The sequence below is a fragment of the Calliopsis andreniformis genome, chromosome 3 (genome assembly GCF_051401765.1).
Source record: "Calliopsis andreniformis isolate RMS-2024a chromosome 3, iyCalAndr_principal, whole genome shotgun sequence".
NCBI classification, from domain to species: Eukaryota; Metazoa; Arthropoda; class Insecta; order Hymenoptera; family Andrenidae; genus Calliopsis; species Calliopsis andreniformis.
This window is the reverse complement of record NC_135064.1, coordinates 7,265,746-7,283,140: the sequence shown is the minus strand read 5'-3', so window position 1 is coordinate 7,283,140 and position 17,395 is coordinate 7,265,746. Positions and strand designations below refer to the sequence as shown.

The window sequence follows — 17,395 nt, the reverse complement described above, 5'->3', positions numbered from 1 at the left end:
CCATTGAATCAGCTTACAGATTTAAAAGCTGATCCAGAGGAGGCACAATTCATGTTGCTATACTAATATAAATTAAAACTGGCGTATATTCGGAAGGGTACATTGGCTATTGAGGATGTTTAACGTTTCAAGCACCAAAACTGTTGGTTTTGTTCATATATCAGTGTTAGTGTAAATAAATGGGTAAGTTGAAGAAAAGTACAAATTCAAAATTAGCTATTCTCAAGTAATCACAAAAACTATATCTGGACTTTCGAGTCAAACTATTATTTCACACAAAAAACAAATGGACTTAATACATTCTGGCTTTGGGGTCCAGATATGAAAAATGTTCAGAATTACACGTTGGGACTAAATATCTCAAAATATGATATATTGGACTTGCTCTATCGAGCATAAATATTTGGACACTTTTACGTTACTGGAAATTCATGAAATACCTATGTTTTTTTATTCATACTAATTGCTATCAAATGTTAATTTCATAAGTATTTGTAAACCTTATATAATCGTCTGAGATGAGATTTGTAACCAAAATTATATCAGAATTTTTCATTTTGTATTTTACATATTGTAATAATGTAAGTGTCCAAATGGTTATACACGATAATGTACACTGTGTATTTTTCGACTCATCAATTCAAGTAGAGGGGCTACTACTATTCTTGAATTTCACGAATAAATTAATTAATTTATTTTGAATGATGTGTCGCAAATATTAACCTTTATCGACTGAATCACGGCCGAAACTACTTTCGTGATGAGGACGAGGAGTTATTTGATCTGTCGAGCTAGTCGGCGAAGACAGTCGTGAGATCCGATGCAGACAGCGGCAAAAAATCACTTTGATCGTGTCTCGTATCGACTCTGTTTGAGTTTAAGTTTCCACGTGAATGCTGTTCGATACAGATTTTCTTCGCTCTTTTTGAAAACGAGGAAGATTGTCATTGGTAGTGGAGACAACAGACGGTAATTTGCTGCTGCTTTGATCTTGAACATTATTTATTAATTTCACACTCATTAGGAGACAATGTTTAAAGCAAAAAACAGACACAAAAGAATTATTCTGGTCCAATGAAATTTTTGATAACTAAAAGCCTTAATTTGTTACTGTTGTTTCTATACAAACTAAATGACTTTTAATTAAAAATAAGATCATTTTCTGGAATATAAATTGCTAAACAGAAATATTTGATGTTATATTTTTGATTCATTTTTCCATGAGAAATTATCTTTTGCTCACTATTACGTGATGTGATGAGATGGAGCAAAAATAGAGGAAGAATTTCTGTTATCATTTATGATTTCTTTTAGCAGGCAACAATTGCCTTTTGTGATAGTAATTAATTTATAAAAATTTGAAATTAATCAAGAAATTTGAGTTCTCGGACTATTCCAGAATAATTATTTTTATTGATGTGATAAAAATTTCGTTCCTTTCGCGTTCACAGAATTAGATGAATTCTCTCCTAAGGCCATTTTGTGTTGCGATGGTTAATTCATAATTCACCACACAATAGATATTATAATCACTTTTACAGAGTATGGAAAAATATGAAAGATTTTATATTGTTTTGATGTACAACAAATGTAAACTTCATGTTTTCCAACATGAATTTCATTTCAAATGGAAGTGTAATTATTTTTTACTTTAATAACGTAAAACGTTAACAAATACAAAACCTTTTAAATACATTTATAGAAACAAAAAATTAAAACCTCGAGGGTTTTACTGCACGTGAAAATTGTTTCGTCAAAAATTGCTCTTCGTGGATTTTATCTGAAAGACTGAAGGTAAACCGCCCCACAATTTTTAGCGTGTTTAATTTAAAGTAACTTAAGTTTTTCGTTTTGTCCTGGTATGCAATTCGACTATATTCAGTTAATGAACAATAATACTTTCATTAAATGGTTTGCATACCCTTGACACGGATCACATCAAACGATTACATGTACACAGAGCAGCAAGCTCTGTACACCTGTAGGGAAAACCCCGTGTCATTTAAAATATCGGCATTCCTGCGATACTGTGTGTGTCCCGATTGTGTATAAGCTCAATTAATAATGATGCAGAGACGCGTTTGCAGGACAGGTTTCACGCTATTGACGTTTCGATTTCGAGTTGCGTAAAACTACACAGTGTAAGCTATTATAAAATAAAAAATCGTGACATTCGAACGGTCTTCGGATTCAAATTGGCTCGTTTTACTTCGAATAGCATCACGTCAATTCTAAAATCCTAGCAACAAGGGTTTAAATGGGTCTTCGATATGACTTCGCTTGACGTAGGTAAAAGCATTGGCTTTATGGAAAAAATAAGGAAACTAGCTTCTCTATTGGCAGATACCTTCTAACGAATCTCACAAGAGGGTTTATAGATAGTTTTTAGAATTGAAAAGATTACTAAAAATATGCGCGAACTTTAATGTATTAAAAATAGTAAAAAATTTTACTTTTACTTGATTTAAAATTTTGGAGAAATGTCAATTCATATTTTTAATTAGACATGTTGTTAAGAGTATACAGTTTCTCTTTTTCCTCTTTGGATTTTCTTGAAGTTTTGTTACTAACTTGAAGCAGCCCATTTTTTGCCAATTTCAATTATGTTTTTCTAAAATAGGTTTTAGAACCCCTTTGAAATATTAAGTAGTCAATATTTGTAGATTGACATATCCTGTTAAAGGTAATGTAAAAAATTAGTTGTCCCCACCCGTCCCTAACATTTTAATATCTACCTAATCATTTCTCTAAAAGATGGAAGAAATACGATAGAACACCTGAACCATTTTTAAAATAAAATTCTAAGTTGCTTGATTTGGCCGTTCAGCTACTCAACATCCAAATTGCTTTCCCTTGATAACATGTATAAATGAGTCATACATTTTATTTTTGTCCTCAAACATTCTTCACTTGAACGCACTGTGCATTCTTCACTGACAATGACATAAAAGTATAAATTGTTAATTGTGATAGTGGTTTAAATTAGAGCTCTAAGAAAATAATGAATTTATCACTTATTTTCAATATAAATCGATGACATTCAATTTTTTTAGATTTTCTACTGAAATACCTTTCATAATTATCGTCACATATGAGAAATTTTCGAAACTTGCAAAAGGAAGTTGGTCACACGCTGCCTGCACTGACAGACCTCAATTATAAAATTCGCATCGACATTGGAAAACAAGTTTAGTACTCGTTCTTCGAACCGGTCGTTCCTCAGGGTCGAATTCGCTGATTGGGTAATGTATGCACGTGAAAGTTGCCAAGGTTGAAATAGTAACGACGTCTTTGAGACACGATGCAACAACTCGTTTGTGTACGTGTCCATTGTCATAGTTTCCACGTTTGCGGGAAAACCGTAGGAACGTTTCAGTAACTTCAGAAACATTTGATTGTATGTCATTCGTCGTGCATAGGCGTAGTCACTAACAGGTTAGTTATGAGCAGGCACGCATGGAGCACTAATTGCACGTTCAGGATTATCGATTTCTCTTCGTATAATTTATTGCGGTATTCACTGCTCGTCGTGCGCTTAATACTCTTGCGGAAAATTCAAGGAAACGTTCAATTTCACGCATGAGTCTGTGTGCGTAACGCTGTCCCAATGACGGAAGCGATAGTTACCATCGAGTAATAGCTCCACGCTGAGTAGATGATTACCATCGCCACGTGTGTTACTTGTCAGCGAGAAAATTTTGACGGCTCGTCGGAGCCAAAGAGCAATCGTACGCTGCGAATATTCGCACTGAGATTTCCTCGATGTGCCAGTTGAATGACCTGGTTCTCTTTGCTGAAAAAGGGGCATTAATCTCCGAAGGGTGAGCACATCTCTCCGCATCTTCATTCGCTCCGCTGGCTTTCACTCGAAGATGGGCATAGGTGCTTAATTGCATCCTTTCTTTCCTCAGTACTGAATACCAAAGTACCTACTTATCTGTTCTTAATGTGCCAGGTCCATAGAAGTACGTGTCTTCGTGGTGTTCGTTTGTGAACCCTACTGACCTTCTTGAACTCGAAATCGTAGGTTTAATCAATTTTAGAACGCCAACGGAATTGATGCTGCGGCAGAGTAATATACAGGGTGATTCACATAATTGGGACGGGTTATATCTCGAATTGAATAATAGATAGGAAAAATCTGTAGAGTGAGGGTGTTCATTTTTCTACTGCTTCACTTTTTTCATAAGTGCAACGAAACATCTGAAAAATGCAAGCGCACTTTCTTTTTAAATGGAATCATATTTTTACTAATGTCGCTTCCTCGGATTATTCTGCGTAAAAAAGTGTTAGGGTACCATGTACAAAAAATTAATATTTCGTGAGATATTTCACATTTTTTATCGTGAGGTAATTAAAAAAAAGCATGTTTGATTTGTTTCTGTGGAAGACTTGAATAGACGAATTAATTTACATTGTCCAAACGTAAACAGTGACCACACACACTCTGCTATGAAAAATATTAAAAAACGATGTATAAAGTGCTTTCAATGCGGAGGCGAAATGTCCGAAAATTTTTTATGAATAAATGAGTTATAAAATTGTGAAATATCTCACGAAATATTGATTTTTTGAACATGATATCCCAATATGTTTCTGCGCAGAATGATCAGAAGGATCGATATTACTAAAAGAGATATATGATTCCATTTAAAAAAGAGTGCATTTGCAATTTCAGGTGTATTGCTGCATTTATGGAAAAAGTAAAGCCATAGAAATATGGGCACTATTATACCATTCAACTTTTCTCTCTACAGTTTTTTTGTATCTGTTACAAAATTCGAGATATAACCCGTCCCAATTGTGTAACTCACCCTATACGTGCTATTCAGGTTGTGGTTTATTATAAAAGTTGGTGAATTTTTATTCGTTAAAGAAACTTGCTTGAAATATCTATCATTCTTGGAGAACCAGGGGAGGACGAGATTCTTGGACGCTTGGAGTGAGAACCTAGGTGTTTATGAAACACGTATTTGAAATTTTTGAAATATAGGTACATACTATATGGAGGACTTGGAGTGTTTAATATATTTAGGATATGTGGAGTATTCGCTGTAGGGAATGCATGAGGCTTATTGTTAGAGTGGAGTTCAATAGAGAATTTCTGTAAAGATAACCAAAATGGCTAAAGTAGCGTACTTGTCTACATTTCTGTGCCCGTTCCTACTTCTGTGAATTAGGATTAAAATCATTTATAAATGAAAACTTGTATTAAAAATGTAATACTTAATTAACAATAAAAAAACATAATTTTTTTACTTGTGTATAAAAGGTTTTTCTTCAGAAATTAATTTTAATCTAGAGGCACAAAAATAGGGACCTGAATCAAAGTTGTACCTAAGGTGGTTCAGTTTACTTTAATTGTTGCGTACTATTTAATTTTAATTTTTAATACTTTTTTAGTAAAATTTTAATGTCTATATAATTCATTTACTTTTAATGATAGTATACAAGGTATACATTCTGATATGAAAATACAATTTACACTACTTTATGGAATAGAAATTTATCTAATTATTATTTGTAAGTAATTGTTATTAAGGAATGTACTAGGATTAACTTCTTACTTTTGTAATCAGAAGGCACATTTACAAAACGAATTTTGTCTTCAATATCAAACCAGAGTTGGACATTAGTCCACCATAGAATTTATTTTTAAAGTATGCGAAACTGCAGAATCTTTGAATAGCTATTATTAGCTGATGGTTTATTCATTGATCTTGTAGTATACAGGGTGTCCCAAAAATCTTCACAAACATTTTCGCTAAGGAAAAAGTTGTTTCAAATCACCCCCCGAATCACCCCTTTTAAGGAACTCCAACATTTTTGAAACACTCTGTATAATCATTTATCTCTCAGTCACTTCCTTTATGTATGTATCTTTTTTGTTTAAACTATCTTTGAATATGTTATTACGTATGCGTCGCTTACGTGATCTTTTTAACCTTTTTGAGAGCTGGAGTGCACTGGGCACTTAGATAAGAACCTCTCGCGTGCATCTGTTTTATATGTATAGTAGTTTTCAGAGAATCCTAATGAATACGTTAGGTAACACCTGCATTTACACCACTATTATTATCGAAATTTTTGGTACATAAAGAGCTGGAGATTGGACCCTAAGGGCTCAGTTCTTGAGTAGTACGAGACCATCACGCTGTTCGTTCACTCGAGATCGGGTTTTTAGTCCCTTTCGGATCATTGCCATTTATCATACACTACGTATTAGCTTCTGTTAGGCATTGAATAATTATATTCTGAGACTCCTGCATTTCTCGGTGTGTTAAAACTGACAGTGACTTAGCTTCGCGACAATTCACACTATATAACACTTGTAAAAGACCCATTGTTTGTGTAACAATGTAGATATTAATTTGTAATTTGAGTAAAGATTTGCTTATTTAAAAAATCAAGACTGATCATCCAAATCCTACTATATCGAACCTAGCGCAATATACTCTATCCACTTCGAGTGTATTGTTCAAAGCGTAAGTTACGTGTCTTTATTAACATCTTAGAGGTACCTCCATGTTTCAGACACGGACCTATCTTCCAGATCTTCCAGATTTTAGTGACACTATCGTGTTTCTGACACGGGCCTGTCTACACTTCCAAGTTCCTCAGAGGTACCCTCGTGTTTTGGACATGGACCTATTCTCACAACTTTTTCCTATAGAGTACCCCTGTATAGTAATATACAGGTCTATCTGTGAGTGTCCCCGATTCTGTGACTCTCCCTGTTAGTCATATATGGGCTGTTCACACCATCTGATCGCTTGCAGTACCCGCATGTCTTGGACACGGGCTTATCTGTTAACACTAGATTGCCTAAGCAAGTCATTTTGACTGCTTTTGAATTTCAATTAAGAAAATAATGATTTAAATAATGACACAGCTTCTTATAATTTTGTGACTTTTTCTACAACATATAAATGGGTTAATTAATCATTGTTGTTGCCCCCCCCCCCGTCCTTCACTTCCGGAATATATATGTGTTATACCTATATTGCCGAAAAGCAGTCATTTTGACTGCTTGGAAAAGACCAGTTCGATAACATACAAGTTCATGATAAATTGTCGATTTCGACATATTCTTGATAAGTTGCAGTTGTTCAATAACTAAAGTTATTGTTATTGTTATTGTTATTCGTACTTGTTATTCGAATCTTTATGCCAGGCCTGGCCACGCGCTTTGTTCCCTTTGAACGCGCTGTAACGTCATTCAGATGGGAAGGAGGATCTCTGAGTGTATAATCTCATACTGAAATACATTTTTTTTATTGTTAATACTTATTAATAACTTGTTATATGACTGTAAGTGATATAAAATATATTAAAAATTACTGTTAAACAAATTTCTTTGCGCATTAGTTATTTTTTCACAATGCAGTCATTTTGACTGCTTTCAGGCAATATAGGTATATACTAAGCTCCCGTCTTTCTAGTGTTAACAGCCTGTTATTTGTTAACATCTGTTTTTAAGTGTACTTTAAAAACCAATCCTTGGCAGCGTGGCTGAAGTTCACTTACCCTTGACTCGTAACAATTTTAAGAAAAATTGGAAGATAAGGAGTTAACAAAAGTTTTGAAAGATTTGAAAAATTTGAAAGTATTCAGCGAGGTATTTTGAAGTTTCAGAAGTTTCAAAATATCTAAACTCTAAAAGTATTCAAGCAATCCACCGTTGTAATTTGTTTAATAGGTAACTGTTTTCATAATACAAGTACGGATAATTAATTGAAAGTGAGTTTTAGTTAGAATTTCACCGACTTTACTCATAATTTCGCAGTTGCAAGAGTCCAATTAAAATTTTGTAATTAGGGTACCTCGGTGTTCATTCATAATGATGTGGTATGTATCGTGTGGATTATTATTGTAGGAATACATTACGTTTTGTTTAGTTATTTGTGTAAAAATTTGGGGAATATGTAACATAATTCAAAACCATAAATTCTTACAGAGAATAATACGAAACGATAGTAGAAATATTTATTTATCAAACGTGTATCTACTTTCGTTCAATTTTTACGTAACAATACTTCAAAACGTTATAAATACTACTGTATTATCTTCTTCCATAAGTTCAAGAATAATGTATATCTAATATGACTTACTACTATTGATAAGTATTTAAACGACACGAGGTTAGCAAAGCCTTCACGACAGACGATATACAATTTTTTATTAAATCTTTTATTCTAATCCTACAATATGGGAGGCGAATTCTGGTTTTCTTTTCAGGGGACTAGCGTATGATGCATTGCTGGTTGGCAGGTGCCCGAAATCTGCATTTTTAGAGCCCCAGATTCGAGATATATAGCGCGATTAAATAGGTGTTTATTAAACAGAAAGTGTTTCCTTCATGGTCTCTTTTACTCCCAGTTTGAAATGTTCCATTCACGCTAGGCAATATTTGTAGTTTTGCACAAATATTGAACACAAATGTAGAACAATACATACAGACTAATATAGCACAAATATAGAACAGTAGAATTAAAACAATATGTACGTATTAATAGCATCATGATCGTATTACATTTCAAATTAGGAAAAAAGCCAATAGGAATCGGAATTCGAGACATTCTCATGCACAAACAGTAGGAATTGATTGAAAACTGATAGTATGGAATTTCAACTCTATTTTAATTAAATCTACATGAAAACTGATCGCATACCTGTTTGCCATAATATTTGAGTTTCAGTATTCGTTTGGTTGAATAGCGTTCTGAGTAATTAAAAGCACACGCGGCACTTGGGGTCTAGTTTGTACAAACAATTGTATTTCTCAACGTCGTGGTATCTGTTACCTCGACAGGTTTATTCTTCCGCTAAATTCCGTGCGTATATTTTTCGTTTATTCCAACAGTTTGCGTAACAAAGTAATTGTTGGCCCCCCTGAAGTTATGTCTGCTTTCTTTCTGTAGTCGAATCCCGTTACGCTTTCACGCGACGGTTCGATAAATCTCGGCGGCTGGTGCTCTCGCGTAAATCAGAAAAAATGGTTAGAACCACTTTAAAGGTGGCGGAGCCCGTCGGTGCTCGTATTGATCGGTTAACAGTTGATTTTCTTGAAGGGTCGAAGAATGTAGTTTCATCAATTTAGATAAATGAAATTACCGACGGGGACAGCCGTCGTTTCACGACCTATGCTTTTCATGCCCGTTTTGTCCCCAACGAACCATTGCCGCGAATCAAGTCCTCTTCGTTGAGAGACACAAAGCCATTTTCCTCTCCTTACTATTTTAAGACTTCTCGAGACGCTTGATGTATTAAAATGAAGGACACCAAAATAAGTCTGAGAGGGTGTTGTACTTTAACCTGTTAAGATTGATGTAAGAAATTCTTATTAATACATTCTTTTTTCTTCCTCCACGGGAAACAGTTTCCGATTTTCGTATTTAGAGTAAAATTTTCTAATATTCAAGCATTAGATATAATTTTTGCGAAAGTCGCTTTTTTGCTGCTTCTACAAACTTAGCAGAGGCCTAGTAACCAATATTGTAAAGGGTGGACTATTTAGTTGTAACTTTTGAACTTGAGTGTTGTTTTCGAAACTTTTACTTAGTGGAATAAGTTGATTCAGTAGGCAAGTTAAAAAAAATTCTCCAGGCGATCCAATACCTCATAAGGACCCAGTAGACAGAGATAATACAAACCTAACAATTCTACAAACATAGATAATACAAACCTAACAATTCTACAAAATTCTACAAACATAGATAATACAAACCTAACAATTCTACAAAAATAGAATAGTTAGGTGTTGGTTACTTTTGACCACTGGGGCAACTTAGATCCACTGGGTTGTCCCCTTGTTCCCCTGTTAGGTCCCCTTGGTCAACTTATTCTACATAAGCTGCAAATGGGATCGCCTAACTTGCGAATAGTTTCGTGTATTTACTGAAAAAGCTTACCTATAACCCAGATTTTCTACAGTATGTTCCGTTTAAATGTATATAGGTGGTTGTTTCCGTAAATATTAAAAATGAGAAAAACTGTTTCAGACAAAAGTTGTATAGTATCAAAGAGGACATAGTATGATGATAGCAATTTGACTTTACGATGACCTTGGAGGGCCCTATGAATGTCATATTTAAATTCTGAAGTAGAATCCTATATTTTTGATTGTATATTCTTCTAGCTGATATCGAACCCTGTATACATTTAAACCGGGCATATTGTATACACATGTATTGTTAATTAAAAAGTTTAGTGACTTTGCGTAACAATACCTAAGGATCCTTTTTATCGAACATTTCTTTATGTATTTCAAGTTTCCCAGGAACTAAGAGCTCTAAAAGCCATTGTTCTTTAAAATAACGATGCTTGCCATGAAGTATCTTTAAGAAACAGTTATTTTCTTACAGACCTACGTCCCTCTTGTAGCCGCCTTACCCAATAGACTTTGTCAGGAATGAATGAGTCCATAAAGAGCAAAATTAAATTTTGATAGGCTTATAACGAAAAGCTGCAGATCGTTTAAGTTCCATTGGTAAGGGAGACACATGGGGCCCTTACCTTCCTAAGAATATGGAATCCAAGAGCCACGATAAGACTCGCTAGATATTACCTCACGTTTCACCCATATATTCCTTATCGTTCCTCAGATTATCTTACGAATCCCCAATTACGGCTATACAGCGGTGGTTTTCTGGCCCATGCATGGTGATCCATTCACTTTAAAAAGATAGTCGTTAATAGTGCTTTTTTTAACTGTACATTATCTAGTGTAATACCGCTTTTAAGTTCTGTTTTGTAGAATTATAACCTGCGCATGAGTTCCCCAAAATATATGTACATTCTTGGATAGTGGCTCTTTAAAAGTACAATTTAAATCAAATTTAACAGTATAACTTGAATTATATCTAAGCTCAGAGAACACATTTAATTCGGATCTATTTTAGAGTTAGCTTTAGCTTCAACTAAGACGGTCAAGGCTTTGACAAACTTAACCCAGATCTAATTAGATTCATAATTACTACAGACTACGTAGATCTAACGTATATATACCTAATCAAAAAATAAGTAGCTTCCTATTCCTAGCAAATCCAATGTATTGAGTAATATAACTTAATAAGATAAGTTTTATGTACACTCCAGTTTAAGACTACTAGTACACCTACCATTCTTAATTAAATCTTCAGTTTCCAGTGTAAATTTATCAAAATAAAATTGATAATTTTTAATAACAAAATTCAGTACAATTTTTTTAACTTTTTTCAGATATTTGCTACGATCAACAAAGTCTCAATACTTTTAAGCGAATGAATGAATGAATTAGTTTGCAAGGCATTCTCTATTTAAGTTTATTCAAGTGTAAAACGTTCTATCAGTCTCGGGTCTACAAATGTTTGAAGCAGTTTTCAAAGTGTATAATGCTCTTAAAAGTGCATATCAAACGTTCCTATAGTATTTTGAACTTGTATATCTGAAATTAAAAGAATATTCTAAGCTCTGAACTCGTACACCTGAGAATAAAATTGAAAGCATATTTCCAGCTGGAGTATATTAGCTAAAGTTTAGTCTGTGTAAGTCCACTTAAGTACAGTAAAGACAAAACCACAAAGTATAATTATAGTGACAGACGAAAGAAAGTTTAAAATTGGAATTTATATACATACATAGATTTTATAATTGTTATGCTACATAATTATTTTAATCTGTATCTATAACTCTAATGTATTTTGGGATATGTTCTCAATTAATATTGGTAAATATTGATATTTCACAATTTCTTTTCGCAAAATTGTGTTTTCTTGTTCTCCTTATCCTGTAAATTTTCTTTTATCTCCTACAGTGTCTGTTAATCCATGAATTACTTCTATTACACTGCACCGGATCAATTGCAGATTTAGTCGACACGCTGAATTATGCCAGCGATCACTCGAGATCATAGTATTTTCCGAATCGCGTCCGGTAGAAAAAGCTGAAGCATCATTCTGGAATTTACGAGTACCAAAGGAAAATGAAATTGTGCCAGCGCTTAGGTGTGCTCGCCGGCCTGGAAGCCACGCGCAATAAAAGGTACAATAAAACGGCGCGATCTTCAGAAATCTCGTGGCACTCTGAAGTGCAGCTCCTCTCCAGCTATTCAGGAGATGTTCATCTCAGAAAGATTCCCGTTTCCGTCGAATATAATGTAATCGACGAAAAAAGAACGTGTCCTTGCTTGGATCTCTTCTGATAACGCTTTTCGCCGTTCTCGCTCCTCTGATAATTGAAAAGTTCCTCTTCGCTTGCTTCTTGTTTGACGACGATTTCGAAACCTGACGGAGTTCTAATCGATATTTGTTTAAGTTTTCCCAGCGAGGACGGAACGATTCTAGCTGCGATTATCTTCGGTAAATTCTCTTCCTCCCTTTAGATCTTCTCGCATTCAAAGCCGATCGCACGTGGCGGGCCTAAGGCTGCTTTCACACGAAACGATCGTGATTGGAATTTAATGAGCAGTCGAGGGTGGCAATGTAACGTGGATGGAATTGTTTCAAAGAGGATAGGATCAAAATGAAAATCAAGGAGGTCGAGACGTTGCTCGTAAAGCCACTCCTTTTCTTTTTAACTGGGATCAGTGAATTACGACTGGATTTCCGGAATTGCAGCTTCCTCGTACGACTTTGCATTATTTACGGTGGTTCCAGAAAATAATATCTCTTGACTAAAATGAGAAAACATTCGATTATTTATTTATACGGGGTGTTCCAGTAAAAACTAGCATCTTGATTATCTTGGAAACAATAAGAGTAACAGAAAAATTTTGGAAAAAGATTATGTGCAGATATTAATATTATACTATTGAATAATATTAATATTATTTGGTACTAAAGTAGTAAAGATATAAAGATACTAAAGATATCATATAATGATATCGATTTTCTAGTAGGTGTCGTCGCCTAAGTAATATGAAAGTGATTTCTGTGTTTTTTAATGGCATCCTATAGTTTTCTGTTTATCATCTTATAGCAGCTCATGAAACAAATACAAAGCCCTATAATGCAAGGTTAGTCGAAGTCATGCAGAACTGTGTTACACGTATTTGTATTCGTTTTGAGAGTTGTTTTCATATTTTTTAAGTGGCTTTACCTATAAAAAAATCAATTTAATCATATGATGACCACTCCAGCTCCAAATAATTTTTGTTCAAAAAATTTTTCTTTTACTTTTATAATTCGTAAGATAATCGATGTGCTAGTTTCTACTGGGACATCCTGTATAGGGAAAAATAAACCTATTAGTTACCAATAAGAAAATACACGCAGACAGAACGTAGGAAGAAAAAGAAAAAATACTTGTATAAATTAACACGTACAGTTAAAATAGCTTATAGATAATGCTATTAAAGGAGTCTACAGATGCACGAAAAAAATCAAGTACTGTACAATAATTATTTGAAAATTGTTTTCAAATCAAAACGGGGGAAAAATGTACAAGCAAACTGGTTATATTGAACAACAATTTATTTTTAAATATAGAGTTCAATTATTTACCCAAATAAGCGCAATTATTCTACATGAAATGTATGAAAATAAAAAAATAGAAAATATGAAAAGGATTTTTATTTCATATTAAAATAAATATGGGGAGAAACGCAATTAAATTATTCTATTTTGTCTGAACCTAATTATAAATTGTCTGCATGATCAAACATCGAAGAAGTTTCTTCATAGTCTTCACAATTCTTATCAGAAGCCTCTTTATTGTGGCTTTTACCTTCTCTAGTAGACATGGGTATTGGTGACTATGGTTAGAGAGGTAGAGTCAGTACATAGGTATTGAAGATAAGACTTCGATATCTAGCTATGTCAGTTTTACCTACTGTGTTCTTCAATGTCTGTCGCCTTAAATTACGATTTTACGATTGTTTTTAGCGTATAATATATAATAATTACAAAAATTATAATGTTTCTAAAAGTTATGAAAAATTGCAAATTATTCATTGCTAGTTAAAATTTATATGCTCTTTTTAATAATTATCTGGATTATTATGAAAACAAATTGATATCTTACATCATTTTAAAAGTTATTTCAAACAGAAAAAGTTGTTTCTACTATGACTAAATTATTAAAAAGTATCTGTTTAAATACATCAAAGCGTAAAACATATCTGCAGTTTGATATTCCATAATATGTAATTAAAGCAATTATTTTTATTTTTAACTTAACGAGATTTCCTTAAGAATTGTTTTATACAATAGTTCTAAGATGATTAAAACTTAAATCCAAATATTGTGATATTGAACCACAATTTTCAATAGTTATTTTTGATTAACAAAGTTAACAATAATATGTTTGAATTACGCCGTATCATTATAGAAAATTAGAGTTCAAAAATAGAATGTTGACCAAGAAATACTACATTTCAGATCACTATGCTATTCTTATCACATGGAGTCTGTTTTCTCTAAGCCATTCCAAAAAGCGGAAATTCTCTTTTCGATGCGCAACGCAGTCTTTCAACTTTTAAACCCATTTGTGCTTTTCGCCCAAAGTCTTGTATCATGTCTCCCAGTTCGTGAAAGTTGGGACTCGTGATGTAATATTATGTCTCTTCACAAGTTAAAGCTGAAAACAGCTAACAAAGTACACGGCCTTTCGTTACGCGCCTTAGTTTCAGAAACGAAGTTCTGGATTACACCATAATAGGTACTTTTTAAGTACGAGGAAAAACTCTAATCAAGTTTAGGTATCAATCCTAAACTACTAACTTCTTAGCATCGTATTGTCCACTCTAATTCTAAACACTCTTTTATGTTCGATCAGACGTTTTTGCAATTAGGAGAAATGCATGCTCTTATCAAGGAAGTTAAACGACCCGCTAATCTTTGACAACTCAGTTGTCTTTTTAACAATTTTCGAAAATAGTTAAAATGAAAAAGAGACATTTCTATTTTGCAAAACTTTGATAAGATAAATTGGTAGATTAAAGAAAGTAAATGAATTAACACGTCGATTGCCAACTACGAGACACCTCGTTGTTAATCTACATGAAATTATACAGCATAACAATCAACGTGTTAAGCAAAGTTAATTCGCAATAAAATGTACCCTTCTGATTCTACATGTAGTTGGACAGTATTGAGTCGTTAAGGATTAAAAAGCTTCCGAAAGTAAACACGAAAGAACCTGGGGGAATTGTTCCAGTGCCAGATGAGGTACTCGACAAACTTCTTTTCTCACCTAAACATCGACACAGTTGTGCCTCCGACAAACAGTTTAACGCGGACGAATCGCGCGAAGTTGTTTTACATTTGACGGGGCAAGTTCACAAACGGAAAGAAACTCCGAACTTCCCGAAGATTTAATTACAGCTCGCAGTTGTCCCAGTCGTAAATGCTCAAAGGGACACTCTCGAAGCAACGACTCACTAAATAAAATTAGTAGAAAAACGTCGTAACGACACCGTGATCGTGTCATAAACTCGGTTATAACCTCGCTTCTGTCCGCAACATCTGTCGGCTTTGTAACTCTACTTCGTCTGCACGTACCACGAGATGCAGCCTGCACGCGCTGCAGCCTGGGAGCGGGCTCTGACCTACCTTTGTTTAATTGTTGCAGGACCTGATGACGAAGAACAAGCAGCGGAATTGGCGGCGTTTGCTGGCCGGCGGCTTGATCGCCCTAGTCGTGCTCGGCTTGGTAGTCGCGGCGACTATTCTTTTAACTGGGAGCCCGGATTCCTCTGGCCAGAGGACGTCAGACGCACCTGGTATTTCCCTTGAAGAATGGCTGGCGGGCTCGTTATCTCCTAAGAGCTTCAACGGCACGTGGATCAGCGGTAAATATCTTATATTTTTCTCGCCGAGATAGAAGTCCACCAGACTGAGCTATATTCGACGAAAAATTGCGAATCGATTGCGGAATGGTTGATGTCTAGCCCTCGGTTTCTGCGGTAGATAGTAGACTACTACCTTTTATCAGTAAGCGGTATAATTTCCGTCGAGCTGTGATCGATTAACGCTAGACCTGGGGAACCGTTTCTTCACAATGTACACCCTCGTTCGAAAGTGCTAGGACACTTGCTTGGTCACACTATATCTACAGGGTGTCCCATTTAAATCGACCCAGTTAAATATCTTCGAAATTATTGGTGATACTAGAAAATGTTCCTAACAAAAAATGAGTGATTTCAAGGAACACGTAGTGTAATATGAGTAAGGTTTTATTAGGTGAATCGCGTGAAGAGCATATGAAATTCAATTTGTTTTCTTAGAATGGAATTATGTATTTTTCAGTGTAGCAATCGATGCACCTCGTTATTTTTTACATAAAAGTACTAAGCCACTTATTGCCAAAAATCACTGGTTTAGAAGACATTTTAGTTTCTATATTGGACAGTGTTAGGATTCACATTTTAAAATCTGTGTTCGAGAATCCGACTTTGAACGTGAATTTAAAGATTTACTCCATCTTTAAAAGTAATTTACACTTTCTAGCCTCTTTGTAGATATTTCTTGACACGCGTATAGAACTTTTTACTTCAGGTTATCTGCAGTCGTGCAACTTTCCGCATAAGCTTCGTCTTTTAAGTTTTAAATTTAAGTTTTAAAATTAAAATATCTTCTAAACCAGTGATTTTTGGTAATAAGTGGCTTAGTACTTTTATGTAAAGATTGACGAGGTGTATCGATTGCAATGGTGGGAAATATATTTCTCTATTTAAAAAAATAGTTTGAATTTCATATGTTCTTTACGCATTCATCTAAAAAAACCTTATTCATATTATATTACGTGTTCCTCGAGACCATTCATTGTTTGCTAAGAACATTTTCTAGTATCACCAATAATTTCGAAGATATTTGACTGGGTCGATTTAAATGAGAAACCCTGTATATATTGTAAAAGTTTCTAAAATCAGTAATGCATTACATTTACTGTTAAGTATTTTATTTTATACCACATTAGAGTATACAGGATGTTTGATAACAAATATTAGAATTTTTAAGGGGTGATCCTATATGATAAAATAGAATGAAAGTTAGGAATGAGAAACTTGCCTTTCAGGCTTTGTTTCAAAGTTTTTGACTATTGATAAAACGTCTAAAATTTACGTGAATTCTATCATTGTTCTTATTCTATTGTCGATGTATATTGCCAGATACAGCGAAATCAGTGGAATAAGTTTCAAGTCAGAGATAGTTCTATTAGTAGAATAAGTCATAAGCCAGGCACACCGAAGACAGTAGAATAAGTTCCAAGCCAGATACAGCGTAGTTTCGTCTTATTCCAACGAGCACAATAATCCCTTAAAATTTCTGACATGTAACGTCGAACACTTTGTATATTCAATAAGTAATCCATGAAATATTTTATTAGGGACATTAAATAATATTCATAACATTTTTTTATTTACACATACATTCGCAACGTACTTCTATCACTGTTTTTACAATTCTAGGCAACT

The 17,395-nt window shown here is 34.2% G+C and overlaps 1 protein-coding gene across 5 annotated transcripts in view; it reads left to right on the top strand.

The window, feature by feature from the left end:
* Window positions 1-17,395, top strand: part of LOC143177133 (venom dipeptidyl peptidase 4) — a 280,040-nt gene that overhangs the window by 24,287 nt on the left and 238,358 nt on the right. For all 5 annotated transcript variants that reach the window (XM_076374932.1, XM_076374931.1, XM_076374930.1 and 2 more), the window contains exon 3: window positions 15,550-15,769. In XM_076374932.1, the coding sequence (XP_076231047.1) occupies window positions 15,550-15,769 (220 nt within the window). The remainder of the gene's footprint in view (window positions 1-15,549; window positions 15,770-17,395) is intronic.